The following is a 14,750-nucleotide window of genomic DNA, read 5'->3' on the forward strand; positions in this document are numbered from 1 at the left end:
GATAGATAGATAGATAGATAGATACGGAATAGATTGAAGAGACATAGTGAGAGACAAATGGAATAGATTGAAGAGACAGAGAGAGAGACATGGAAACGGAATAGATTGAAGAGAAAGACATGGAAATGGAATAGATTGAAGAGAGAGAGAGAGAGAGCGCCATGGAAACGGAATAGATTGAGTCATGTTTTTTGCATTTCAACTTAAATGAGTCTGCATCAAGTGAGGCTTGAACCGGCAACCTTACGGTCATGAAGCACTCTTAGGTAGCTGCAACACTACCTATAGTGCTATATCTTTGTCCAGGCTGATATTGTCTGTTGAGGATCACAAACTCTTGCCTTCTGTCATGACCCAAGCCCCTGTTTCACTAACACTAAGATCACTCGTTCACAAACCATTTACCAATGAAGAAATTGTACATCTCCTCAGAACCAAAATTAGTGAAAGTAGCCGATCTACAAGCTCACAAACCATTAAAAGTTGTCAGATTGTACATTGGCTATTTTCACAATGAAGTATGTTATACATTGAAAAAACATACTCTCATTGCTATCTGAAAAGTTGTGAGATTGTAGATCAGCTGTATGTAAAAAACACTCAATTAAGTATTTCATGTTATCTTTAACAATTGCAGATGTATTCATTGATAGTCATGTTGTGTGAAATGCAACTCAGATGAAGTCTGCACGAAGTGAGGCTTGAACTGGTGACCTTCAGGTTGTGGGGCACACATTTAAGCGAGAAGCCACCAACAGACAAGAACCTGTGAAAAAGGAGATCACACAGATCATACAGTTTCACGCAAATAGCTGAAAAATCCTGGGTTTAAGTGTTTTTCAAACTGCTCAAGATTGGGGACAATCTAAGGGCGGTGCTTACTGGTCAACGTGATAGATGTGTTCCTCATTAGTCAAGGCACATGTGTAAGCAGGTCTAATGGCTGTCGGCCAAACGAGGCATGACTTTTGCCTGTTTAAAGTTTGCATTTTCAAAAAATTGCTATAGCGCCCCCGTTTGACCAATTGGAGTCAGATTGGTTTCAGTGATATTTGGAATGGCCCTTTATATTTCTGCAAAGTTTCAAAGAATGGTAAGTCTGCATGTATGTGTTAGGGGCAGATGAATAATTGTCATAAAACTGCAATATTCATTGGCTCATTAAAGCTTCATTTTTTCACTTATGGAAGATATTTTGCAAACGTTTTTTGGTATAGGTCCAAAGTTCATGTGTAAAACGTTTCGTGCAGATTACTCAAAAATCCCAGGAGGAGATAGGTTTTAACTGTTTTTCATATAATTCCAAATGGTGGGAGATCTAAAGGTCAGAGGTCAAAAGTCAGAGTGTGAAAGTTGTTCAGCATGAGGAGACGCATGTGTGCATCGAAGTTTCATGGCTGTAGGTCAAACACGGCATGAGTTGTACCTGTTCAAAGTTGGCATTTTTCAATTGAGTGCTATAGCGCCACCTTTTGACGAAAGATTGTGAGAATTATTTCTTGATCGTTTTTCATGACCATCTATCATATGGCCGAGTTTCATAAAAAGCGACTGCACGGTTCAGCCAGAACTGCCAAAAGTGGCAGAAGAAGAAGAAACGGAATAATGCGAATAACAATATGGGTCCATGCTGGAAGCCTGGCCCCATAATAAATAGATGTTTCAAAGACTCTGACCTCTAATGAATGACATTCCTAGGGTAGGGTTTTTAGGCTGTTTTTCACTGTTTCTCACTTTCACTTTCTCACACATTCGCACTGACTGAATGGGCACTTTTTTGATTGCCATTGCACTGACAACTAGAAAAAGTGCTCCTCGGAGCACAGGTCACCGCCAGGTCAGGTAGGTTATTGTGGCCTCCTGGTGGCGCTATAATAAGCCAATGTGAAAAGAGGCGGCATTTCTTCTTAGGCCTTGCACGGTAATCGGACACTGCATTCATGATTTGAGGCATTTTGTTACGAAAATGTGTTTTGCTAAATTAGACCTGCTGGTGGCGCTATAACAGGCCAATGTGAAAAGGGTGGCATTTTTTCCTCTGCCTAGTGGGAATATGTGTGCAAAATTTCACAGAAATCGCACGTTGCGTTCATTAGGGTTTAACATTTTCCGGGAAATAGCTAATTTTAATTCCCGGGAATTTTCAGACCTTTTCCCGGGCTTCCCGGGAATTCCCGTTAAAGGGTAAAAAAAAAAAAAGTGCCCACTAAAATGCATTTATATACTTAAATAGCCAATTTTACACCGAGGTGCCCAAATGTCCCTATTGTGTCCACCTATGAACTTGCACTAATAATGACTTAATTTGATTTTTTAAAATCATATAAATATAATATATAAATATAATAGCCTATAGTGCCCTGCCCTGGCGGAGATCTGCCCTGTTGCGCAGCGGGTGAAGACAATTAACTTAACGAGGAGCTGCGCTCAAAACGCACTCAAACAATGTCAAACTCTAGCTGCTGAAAGAAACGTTCCATTTGTATCATTATTGACAAGAGAATTTGCAAAAGGAATATGTATTTATTGTCCATCAAAGCGCCGGTGAGGTCACAGCTTTTCTCTACTTTTGTAAGATATTGATTTGATAGCCTAAACTTGTCATTTGTTTGCAGTTATTAATTTATATTAGGCTACTTGCTGGATATTATAAGACTCCATTTTGGGATGTTGGCTGTATGTTGTCTATTAATCTATATTTTGTTGTTGATCAAATGTGGGGTTTTGTAGTGTGATTTTGATGTGCACATGCATGCGCTGCCAGCACTGACAATCAATGAGACAGACAGCTGTTGTGCAGTTCACTTGTTCTACTGGGTAGTTCTAGTAAAATGGTAGTTTGAACGTTCTAAAATGCAAGTGTAGGTAGGGTAGGCTACATTAATGATGATAAAAAAATCGGACCACATCGGTCTAATTCTCTCTCTCTCTCTCTCTCTCTCTCTCGCGCTCTCTCTCTCTCTCTCGCGCGCTCTCTTGCTCTCTCTCTCTCTTCAGCTCTCCGGTCTGTCCTCTCTCTCTATCAAAAGCATTGCTTGGCTTGTGCACATTTTAAGCTGGAATATAGGCTCGATCAAACCTACCTAGGCCTACTGTTTATGCAGCGTTTCACTTGATGATGTTGAATCTGACTAGTCAACTGGTGTCTACCATATTGACAGCAGAGGAAACAGTGAAATCAGCGTGCGCACTGTGCAGGGCAGGCATGGGGCATCACGGCCACTTGTGTTTTATTTTGTTCATTACTGTTACATTCATTCAGTGCGTCCCATATTGGTTCACAACGGGACGATGGGACCCTGCCCTGGTCGGCAACGCGGCAAGTAACTTGCCTAATTATAATAGTAATTCCTCCACGCTGTAGATGGGGCTTTCTACTAATTAGTATTAATTTCTAACAAGAAAAAAAAAAAACGGGAAGCCCGGGAACCGAAGTGAATTCCCGGGATGGTAAAAAAACCCGAATTCCCGGGATTCCATGATTTGAGGCATTTTGTTCAAACGGACCTATCCAGCAAACTTTGGAAGCCAATGTTAACCAATTGGGATGGAATATGAAATATTGGACACTTCCATCTTGATCACATGACTATAGAGATACTGTGTACCGATTTGCGTAATTTTTGGACAGATTCTGAAGGAGTAATAGCAAAACATTTGTTTTACAAAAGTCAGCCTCCTGGTGGTGTTCTAAAAGGCAGATGTGAAAAATGCATGGCAAAGGTTTTTCCTTGGCCTCTAGGGAGAGTGCGTGCAAAGTTTCACGCAGATCGGTGCAGTTATAGGTAAAAACGCAAATCGGCCTGTTATAGCGCCACCATGAGGCTGATTTGAACATTTTCAAGTGGCATTTCTTCCCCAGCCTAGTGGGAATGTGCGTGCACAATTTCACAGAAATCGCATGCTGCGTAGATGATTTGAGGCATTTTGTTCAAAACCAATCCTGCAAACTTTGGAAGCCAATCTTAGCCAATCAGGATGGAATATGGAAAATCGGACAGATCTATGTTGATCACATGACTATAGAGATACTGTGTACCGATTTGCGTGATGTTTGGATAAAATCTGTAGGAGTAATATAAAAAAAAATGTTTTGCACAAATCGGCCTCCTGGTGGCGCTATAAAAGGCCCATGTGAAAAATGGCAGAGGTTCTGAATTGGCATCCAGGGAGTGTGTGTGCACAGTTTCGCAGCGAGCGTATTTCTGTACACAACAGTATCAGTGTCTTGCTCATGGACACTTCAACGACAACTCAAGGGGAGCTGGGGAATCGAACCGGGAACTTTTCCGATTCCCAAGCGGCCGCTCTTATCTCCTGAGCTACAATTAAAAGCACCATTTTGTACTTAATCTATTTATTAACTTATTAAGTGAAAGTGCGTGTTTGTGAATAAATAAGGCTATATCCGTATGTGATAAAGTAATTATCACCCAGCCTTCATCATAATATGCCAACCCTCCGTTGGACTCCCTCAGGCAACAACGGATGCTAATCTATACTGTACGGTAGCCTAAACAAACATATGTGTATAATATACTGTATATATATATATATATATATATATATATATATATATATATATATATATACATATACCCACAAACATACATGCCAACTGCATTGGATCACCATGATTAAACAGTTGTTTGTTGGCTAATCAGGAGGAAGTTGGAAAAACAGACGCACATACGGAAAACAACAGATGAAAAGAATCTCCGTTCTCTCTCTCTCTTCTCTCTACTCCTCCCTCTTGTTAAAAATACCAGCAGGCTGACAGACAATGAGCTATAAGCACAATGAGACAGTGGCTGAGCCGGCCACCCACACGCCATCTCTCTCTGTCCTCTCTGCCAGCACTAGCGCTCTCTCTCTCTCTCTCTCTCTCTCTCTCTCTCTCTCTCTCTCTCTCTCTCTCTCTCTCTCTCTCTCTCTCTCTCTCTCTCTCTCTGGACTGAGCACTGCAATGGCTCTGTTACTCAATAGTTTAGCTCCTTTACATCATATCATGTACTGCACATTAGGGCCTCCACAATCAATTATTTTCTATTGATTACTTTTGCGATTAATCTCAATTGAGACATATGTTTTTTTCATGTTATACTATTTTCGATATCGATAAGATAAACATATAAAAAAAATCTGAATCCACCGTGGTGCATCCGGCTTTGTCGGGCGTCTATACGAACACAATTGGCCCGTGTTCGAGGGAGGATAGCCGGGCAGGTGATATTGGTCATTACATGTACTCCTACGGGCTGGCAGTGACAGCAGTGACAACACCAAAATGTGTGTGGGGAGGAATCAATTAGCATAACGGCTACATTGGGGAGAAAAAGTGGGTAAAAATAATTGGCCAATCTAAATATATATATATAAAAAATAATGTTGCACCTCTATTATACGTGATTCTCTGCGGAGATTCTGTCAACTCCCATAAAAGTCAGTGAGTCAGTCAATCAGTCGGTCACAAATCCGGTTAAGCCGCTCAGGTGCAGCTCTCGAACACGTACGGCACCGGCCCTCATGGGGCCGCATGCACGCCGGTGACACTCTCTCTCTCATTCAGTCACTTATAGTTGTGTCTGCCAGTCAGTCAGCCACTAATCTCTCGAGACAGATTGAGCTCAGTCACTATAGCTCGCTGCCACGTGCATTGCTTTAAGTGTTCTCCCCAACATGTCTTCCCCTCTCACCTGATGGGGTTAATTCTGCTCTCCTTTTCTCTCTCGCCACTCCCTCCTTTCCCTCCCTGTACTGCATTTGTCTCTATCCATCTCTTAACCTTTTCTGTTGGTCTTTTTCACCTTTCTCCTGTATGAGATTGATTTCGGTTTGCTGTTTTCCTTCTCTATTCTCTCTATCTTTCTCCATCTCTCTCTCTCTATCGCCCTTTCTCTGTCCATCTCCTAATCTCGTCCACCATAGTAAATTGCATCCTCACCAGCCAGCCACCAGCCGGCTTGCTTCTATAAATACTTGTTCAGATGTGAAGGTGCTATAATTGTGTGTGTGGCGTGCACGTGTGCATGCATGCAATCGTTTGTACGAGCGCGAGTTAGTGTGTGTGCGTGAGCATGTGCACGCGTGAGTGTGTGTGTTTGTGTGTGCACATGCGCGCGCCAGTGTGCATGCGTGCGTGCGTGTGTGTGTGTGTGTGTGTGTGTGTGTGTGTGTGTGTGTGTGTGAATTTAGCCTGCAGCAATCAGGGGAGCCAGCCCTGTCACTGCCACTGTCCCTGCCACTGTCACCGCCAGACGACAAATGATGGGTCTTCATTTTGAGTGTGAGTCTCAAATGTGTGACTGTGTCAGGGAATGTGCAGCCAAGTAACCATCAACAGCCTCTATTGCCAGAAACAGAGTATGTCCAGTGTGTCCGGATGTGGAATTGTTGCAACAGCCTGTTTCGTTATTCCAAAGCACTATTGTACCTGTTAAACAGACAGATTGTCTATTGTACCCGTTAAACAGGCAGATTGTCTATTGTCTATTGTACCTGTTAAACAGACATATTGTCTATTGTACCTGTTAAACAGACAGACTGTTGCAGTCCCGCCACAACGAATCACAACCACTTTGAGCTGTTAAGTTGGATTGAGAACTGTGGAGGTGTGTATTTTTGGCTGTAGTCGAGGAGAAAAAAAAATCAGTTGTTAGCCATCACCTGTAGGTCAATTTTGAGCCAATCAGATTACAATTAGGGGAAGGGGCGTGATGCTGTTCATTTTCAAAACTTCATCCGTTTTGCGGTATTATCTAATATTTCAGAATGGGCCAACTGTGAATGGGCCAAAAAGTCAGGTCCAGGTTGTGATTGTGTTGAGAAATACAGGAGGCTTGCATCTGTTCAGTTAAGTTTATACCCTAATTAGTAGTGGTGAATAATGTAATGTTAACGATGAGGAGACCCATCTGCACAATGTGGACATTCTATCAGAAAACTGGAATTGTTTTGAAGGGATCATCAGGGATCACTTAAGCTACAGATAATGTGAGGGAGTTTGTCACACACATCTGAATCATCTGAACTGTAGTGTGATGATATGATGATGGCAGTCCAGCACATAGCAGAGCCCTTTGAATATGAATGGAGTTGAACATGTCTGAACAGGGTTTAAGTGGTTAAGCTCTTCTGTCTTTGCTCTGTTAAAGTATTCATCAAACAAAGCTTGCTACACAATTTTCATGGAACACAGTGTTCCGCACTGTACTGTAGGCGGACCGTGAAAACGATGATAGATGCCCAAAATTGCAAACATCCTTGCTTTGACCCTTTCATAAAGAAAGATTGCGGAGGATGTGCATAATTGCAAACTATTACAAATATTAGAGTGAGTAGTTGAAGTTAAAGGGATAGTTCGCTCTAGGGGTGTGCCGATACACTAATTTCACCAAACGATACGATACGATATTTGGCTCACAACTTCGATACGATATCGATACGATACGATACGCACTTTTTTTATTATGAAAATATATGGGGGAGGAAAAAAGTAAATGCAAACAAATAATTCTGTTTTTGCATTATTCAGACATGCAAACTTGTAGCTTTTCAGCCACAATAGCCGTTTTCAATCCAAATAGGGCAATAGTGTGACACCTGACCCGAAAAAAACAACAACATGTTGTCACCCTTTTCACCTCGGGGCTGTTTGCATGCCTGATTATAATGATTGTTTAAAAAAAAACAATATTTCTTTTCCCCCCAAAACGATACAAATCGTCACGAAAACGTATCGCAATATATCGTGGGACGATATATCGCGATACGATAAATGACCTTTTTCTATCGATTACTCACCTCATGGAGTTTTTGTCTCATTCCTGAGCCAATAACTTGATGACCGGTGGCGGCTCCGGTAGGAGACTCAAAGAGTCTCCTACCGGAGACATTAGCATCTTTTCCGGTCATCAAATTATTGGCTTAGGAATGCAACAAAAACTAAAATTATCCATGAATTCAAGTCTTCATGGGGTGTGTATTTGATAGAAAATAAGTAATTGTTTGGGTGAACTACTCCTTTCTGATGGCCACAAAACCCTCAAGGAGCTGTACCAGATAGCACGGAAAATACTTTTGGCTGCACAGACTCCCATGGGTCAGAGCAGGTGAGATATTGGGGAGAAAAAGGATTATGCAGGCAGATGGATAATCTGAAATAACCATTAAATGTTTGCTGACCAAGAATGTTTTTCATAAATAACAGATATCCATGATCCCCAATATTCCTGTTTGATTGCATGGAATCCTCCATTACAAACCTGAAATGATTATATTTCCTTTCTTGCACTGGCTGCCTGGGGATCCACTTTAAATCCTATGCCTAGTTGACCGGATCCCCAAGGGCTCTACACTAGGCCCCCTCCTGTGCTCTAAATATCTCTACACTAAATATCTTTGCAGAAAATAGCCGATCTACAAGCTTGCGTTGTGAGACGCTTGTAGGTCGGCCATTTTTGCCAATTTTTTGTCCCAGAATAGGGACGGACGCTCGTGGTGGAAAAAAGTACTCAAATGTATCAATACTGCAATGTAGAAGTACTCCAATGCGACGCGTTGTGAGCTTGTAGATCGGCTATTTTCAAATAGCCTAGGTATAAAATAGGGCTAAAGTGGTTAATTTATGTTTTATAATGTAATATATTTATATCTGCGAAGTAACTAGTAACAAAAAGTTTTCAAATAATTGTAGTGGAGTAAAAGTACAATATTTGCCTCTGAGATGTTAGTGGAGTAGAAGTAAAAGTATAGACAATTGGAAATACCTCAAAATACAGTACTTGAGTAAATGTACTTATTTACTTTACACCACTGCAGGACGCTAAGGTTCAAGTGGTTGCCCGCCCTGCATCACAAAACGGCAAAGCTGAACCCTGAGTCCCCCACTCACCTGAGCGGGAGAGTACAGCCTCCGTCGATGATGCCTCTGGCCCTCGTGCCCTCCTCCTCCTTCTCCTCCTCCTCTTGCACCTCCTCTTCTCGTTGGCGGCGGCGTCACCCCAACGTGGCCTCCTCCTCCTCCAACAACAACCCCAGCCCCACCCCCACTCCCTCCTAGAACAACGCCAACACCCCCGCCGCCTCCGCCTCCGCCTCCGCCACCTCCCACGCCCACGGCCACGGCGGAGGCCCCGGCGATGGCTCCGATGCCCCCCATCATGCAGCAGAGGCCCCCCTGGGCCAGCTCCAGCTCGATCTCGGCGTCCATCTCGGCGTCCTCCTGCGCCTCCTTGTTGGAGTCGTCCAGGTGCTTCATCAGCACCGCCACCACCACGTTGATCAGCACGAACTGGGCGGTGAGCACGAACGACACGAAGTACATGGGAGAGATGAACTGCAGGCCCGGACTGCAGCCGTAGTCGCTGGGCGGGTGCCCCGGGGGGCACTCCCTCAGTGTGTCCTGGTAAGGGGCGGGGGGGGGGGGGGGGTCGAGAGATGCCAGGAAGAGTCAGAATGGAGGTGGGGGGAAAGCAGAGAATAGAGATGTGGATGGAGAGAAAATGGAGGAGAGTGGAAACAAGTCAAGTCGTCAATTTTATTTATAAAAGCACATTTACAAACAACCAAAGGCCGACCAAAGTGCTGTACAGCATTACAAATGTAGACACAAAAGCATCAAATACAGAATATACAACTCCAAAAAACAAAAAAGCATAAAATATATAAAATCATAATAGGAAGACAAATAGCTGAGGAAAAGAAAAATGTGGGAGCACATGAAACAAGCACAATGAAGAAAGGAGAGAGAGAGAGAGAGAGAGAGAGAGAGAGAGAGAGAGAGAGAGAGAGAGAGAGAGAGCGAGAGAGAGAGAGAGAGAGAGAGAGAGAGAGAGAGAGAGAGAGCGAGCGAGAGAGAGGGGAATCAGAATAGTGTCATGTCACCATGCTTTTATTATTTGAAAGCTGTGCAATTAAAGCAATCTCATAAATACTATACTCAAGTTACAAAAAGCGACTTATTGAAGAGTGACAGCGGATGAGAGCTATCCTCTTCACAGTCAATGGCTCTTGGCACAATCACACTCAAATGCAATGCAGAGAAAATCTAATATGGGATTAAATACTGAGATATTTTAACCTTTATTATTACGTGAATTATATATTACAAATATTCAAATATGGCAGCTGCCTCAGTCTTCTTGTAGGTAAATGGCTCAAATAAGGGGTTACTATGCTCGACGGCAGGGATTCAGTGGAATGTCACTCAAGCACGACTCTAACCAATAAGCAATCAATACATGGCTATCCTACTATCCTACTATAATTCTAGTAACCTCGGTGAGTAGGTGAAGCTACCCGGTTCTCCTCAGTGGCTGGACCAATTGCTCTGATTTTGCACACAGCTATTGACCATTACCATCTGAACTTAACTGTGAAGCCCGTTTTTCAATTTCATCAAATCTCAGCTTCTTATTAGCGTTTATGTGTCAAACAATGTCGCCTCCCGGGTTGCCAGATCATGTGCGCATATCCCCCCACGGATGCGTCGACCGGGTATGGTCTAGTTATAATAATACATGTATCAATTACACACCCTCTACTGTTACCACGCTCCATGGTGTGTACTTGGTCGGAAGATGTGTTTTACCTTCATGATTCCGTTCCAGTTGTCACCGGTGGACACCTGGAAGAGGGTGAGGAAGGCCATGCCAAAGTTCTCGAAGGTGGCGTGGCGACTCATGCCCTCACATGGGTAGTCTGCGTTACACACTGAGAGAGGGAACCAAAAAATAAGATAAAAAAATCCACAGGGAGTGCATGGTGAAATGTTTTTCCTCAATGATAAAAAGCGGAACTTCTACTCAGGCAAGTTTACATGAGCAGGGTTGTAAGCAGGGTTCGATTTTTAAACAAATAAAAAAAGGGGGCCGGGGGAGGGTGTGACGTGTTGTCCATGATGCCATGTCCATGCCTCAAACAACCATTGATTTTGACTGGAGATGTTTGAAGCTGGAATTGCTGGACCGTTTCTTTAAATAAGACCTGAGGCAGATTCTACAAATGTCTTCTGAATCCTAACAGTTTTCTGAAAACGTATGTTGCTATACCAGTGGTGCTCAAACCTTTTCATGTCAAGGACCCCCATAATTGTACTGTATGTATTTGGCCACGGACCACCATCTCAAACTATTTTGTTCCAGGGACCCCCCAGAAGCAAAGATTTGAGTTAAAAAAAATCGCTTTAAAAACATATTATATTCAAAGAATTCCAAACATTTTCACGATTGTCCAAAAATAGCAGATCTACAAGCTCATAGCGCGGCTATGAGCTTGTACTGTATATCTGCAATTTTTGAATAGCCAATGAAATCTAAAATGAGACAGATGCTTTCCCGGGGTTTAATGGGTTAACAAACTTATCACATAATAGTCTGTTCTATTTTCCTATTCTATTTTAGTTAGGAAACATGTGTAAACTGTTTGCACCTCTTGCAAATTGAAAACAATAATCTTGTTGACATCATTTGTGGCTTAGCTCGTTAATAACTAATAGCTGTTTCTCTGCTGTTTCCCGGGGCAACGGTTGCAAAGAGCAAGTTCACAAAGCTTGGAGCGTTCATTAACGGTGAGCTTTGTTTAAGGCGGTGAAACCATAGGCTTAGGCTTTGTTCAAACTGCAGGCACATCCAATTTGTTTCTCAAACTGTCCATCCATGATGTTATTTGCAAGAGATCAGATCTCTGTATTCGGACATCGTCGACCTTTCGGAATCGATTCCTGTGGTAATAATGTATAAAGACATAATGCTCAACTTTCGCTCAGTGGGTAGAGAGGCCGTCTGGTAAACAGAGGGTCAGTGGAATTCGCCCCCTCGGTCTGCCCGGACCGGTGTACGTGTTGCAGTGTCCCTCAGCAAAACACTTAACCCATTATCTGTTCCTGACCCAGCTACATCCACCTGCCCTGTCAATTTCTCCCAGTTTGAACCCATATCTCTCTCCTCACTCTCAGAGGTTGTTTTACACCTACGGGCCACAAATTGCCCCTCACAGACAGCATCCCCTCCCGGCTTCTTATTGAGGTGTTTGGTGCGGTTGGCCCAACTGTTTTACTGCTGATTAATACATGTCTCAGCTCAGGACGTGTCCCTGCTGCCTTTAGATATGCAGTTGTGCACCCACTACTCAAAATGAAAAACCTCGACCCATCAATTTTGTCAAATTTTAGGCCCATTTCTCAATTACCATTTTAATCAAAAGTTCTGGAGAAAATAGTTTATAACCAACTTCAGTCATCTTTAATCTCTCAAGGTATTCATGAGAAATTTCAGTCCGGGTTTAAAACCAGGCCACAGCACAGGAACAGCTCTTCTGAAGATTTTAAATTATTTAATTTTAACATTTGACTCTGGTAACCCTGCTGTCCTGGTGATTTATCGACCGCTTTCGCCACTGTTGACCATGTCGGCATCACAAGTATGGTTCCAATCATACCTGTCTGATAGAACTTTCTCCGTTCAGTTAGACAATTTCTCTTCACCCCCAGCCCCCCTCAACAGGTCCATCAGGGCTCTATACTGGGCCCCCATCCTCTTTCTCCTGTATATGCTGCCCCTCGGTTCTATCCTGTCCAAACTTTCACTGCATGCTATGCTGATGATATTCAGGTATACCTCCCCCTCATACCCAATTCAAATAATTAATTTCAAGCTCTACTTGACTGCTTACAGGACATAAAAACCTGGATGGATAGTAACTTTTTAAATCTTAATGAAAACCAAACAGAAATAATTATCTTTGATCAACACCTGGCCCTACCCTACAACACCCCGGACACCCTTAACGCTAACATCCGCACATCTGCCAAAAATCTTGGCATAATCCTTGACAGCACTTCAAGTTTGAGAAACAAATCAGCTCTGTTGTCAAGACCAGCTTTTTGAAACTCCGCCTCCTCGCCAAGGTCAAGCCATATCTCCCCCTAAAACAGCATTTCATCCAGACTTGACTACTGCAATTCCCTATATACCAGCATCGAACAGTCATCACTTAGACGACTGCAATTGGTCCGGAACGCTGCTGCTCGCCTGCTGACTGGCACTAAGAAACGTGAACACATAACCCCAGTCTTGGCCTCACTTCACTTCAGGTTGAACGTTTTATTTAAATTTTTGTGCATATACGTGTTTTGTGCTCATGTTGACACTTGCTTTCATGTACATGTGTTTTGCTTTGTGTGTTGCTCCTGCTGCTCTGTACAGCACTTTGGTCAATCTCGGTTGTTTTAAATATGCTATAAATAAAGTTTGATTTGATTATCACATCCATTATCACACATTCCCTGAAAACTTTTAAAAACTTTTTTTTATTGCTATCTATTCCCTGTTTGCTTGGTTGGCTCTATGGATTTGACATCCTGTAAAATGTGATATTGTCAACTATGTTGGCTAATTATGATCTTGTTATGGATATACTGTATAAATTCTATATATTCTATATACTGTATGTTTTATTGTGTTATACATAGGTATACTTATACGAGCAGGCCTCGTATAAGTCCTTTGGGCTTCTTGCCTCCTCCTGGCACTTTTTACATTGTGCTAAATAAATCAAATCAAATCAAATCAACCCCTAACAGCTCCCCCCTGAGCGCTCATCATGATCATCAGAATGAAGCTGAAACTGAATTTCCCCCACAGGATTAATAAAAACTTTATACTTTGTCATAAGACACTCACTATAATTAGATCTACAGTACAAGCTCACAACGCATTAAATCGCTACGCATTCTGAGCTTGTAGATCAGCTATTTTCAAGGAGTGACACCGAAGAAATCAGGCTTCAGTGTCTTTAAAAAAAAAATAGAATCGCATTCCAAACTACCTATAGGAATGTGGTTAAAATCTGATGCGCAAAAAAAACTGTTTCCAGTTTTTCCGCTGTTCAGACTTGCTAAAATCAATCGGATTCCAATCTAGATAGGCCAAAAATCGGATTAGGGTGTGATTTTAATCGTTGTGTTCTTTGGTGTGCAATGCTGCGCGGATCCAAAAGGAAATCTCACTTTTCCCGCTGGAAAATAAACAATATTACCGCGCCCACGCTGTTTATTATTTTTTCTTTCCTTATCTTCCAAAATGGAAAGTGACAGCAGCAGTTCCAGTGAAAGATGAGTTTGCTATCATTGTATGTCAAAACCAGAATAGAAAACGGGAGTATTGGACAGTGGTGGGGAAAGTACTCAAATGTTTCACTTAAGTAAAAGTCTGGCAATGAAAATTGACTTGTTAGCACCTCACATTAAAAAACAAACGACAAACTGCAGGGAAAGCATCGACCCAGAACAACGACGTGAGTTGATCTATTATTATTATTGGAGTATTATTGGCCTAATTAAATATGTCGGATATGCATTATGCGCTGTCCATGCCTAAATTAATGACTTGATAACATATGCCTAGATGTAAACAGTGGTGTAAAGTAACTAAATACATTTACTCAAGTAATGTACTTAAGTACACTTTTGAGGATGTTTTACTTACTGGAGTATTTCCCATTTTCAATACTTTTACTTCTACTCCACTACATCTCAGAGGCAAATATTGTACTATTTGAAAACTTTAGTTACTAGTTACTTTGCAGATATAAATTATTATATTATAAAAACATACATTAACCACTTCAGCCCTATTTTAAATAAATAGGCTATTTGAAAATAGCCGATCTACAAGCTCACAACGCGTCGCTTTGCGACACGTTGTGAGCTTGTAGATCGGCTATTTTCAAACATTTTAGTACTTTTACTT

At 42.1% G+C, this 14,750-nt stretch overlaps 1 protein-coding gene across 1 annotated transcript in view; it reads right to left on the reverse strand.

Annotated features, from left to right (window-relative positions):
- cacna1ib (calcium voltage-gated channel subunit alpha1 Ib) overlaps nt 1-14,750 on the reverse strand; it is a gene marked incomplete at its 5' end in the record, with an annotated part of 168,381 nt that overhangs the window by 23,601 nt on the left and 130,030 nt on the right. Inside the window, 2 exons of the mRNA XM_084071481.1 lie at nt 8,894-9,403; nt 10,592-10,713. Coding sequence (XP_083927607.1) covers nt 8,894-9,403; nt 10,592-10,713 — 632 coding nt within the window. The remainder of the gene's footprint in view (nt 1-8,893; nt 9,404-10,591; nt 10,714-14,750) is intronic.

This window comes from Gymnoscopelus microlampas, assembly GCF_963454915.1.
Source record: "Gymnoscopelus microlampas genome assembly, chromosome: 2".
Lineage (NCBI taxonomy): Eukaryota > Metazoa > Chordata > Actinopteri > Myctophiformes > Myctophidae > Gymnoscopelus > Gymnoscopelus microlampas.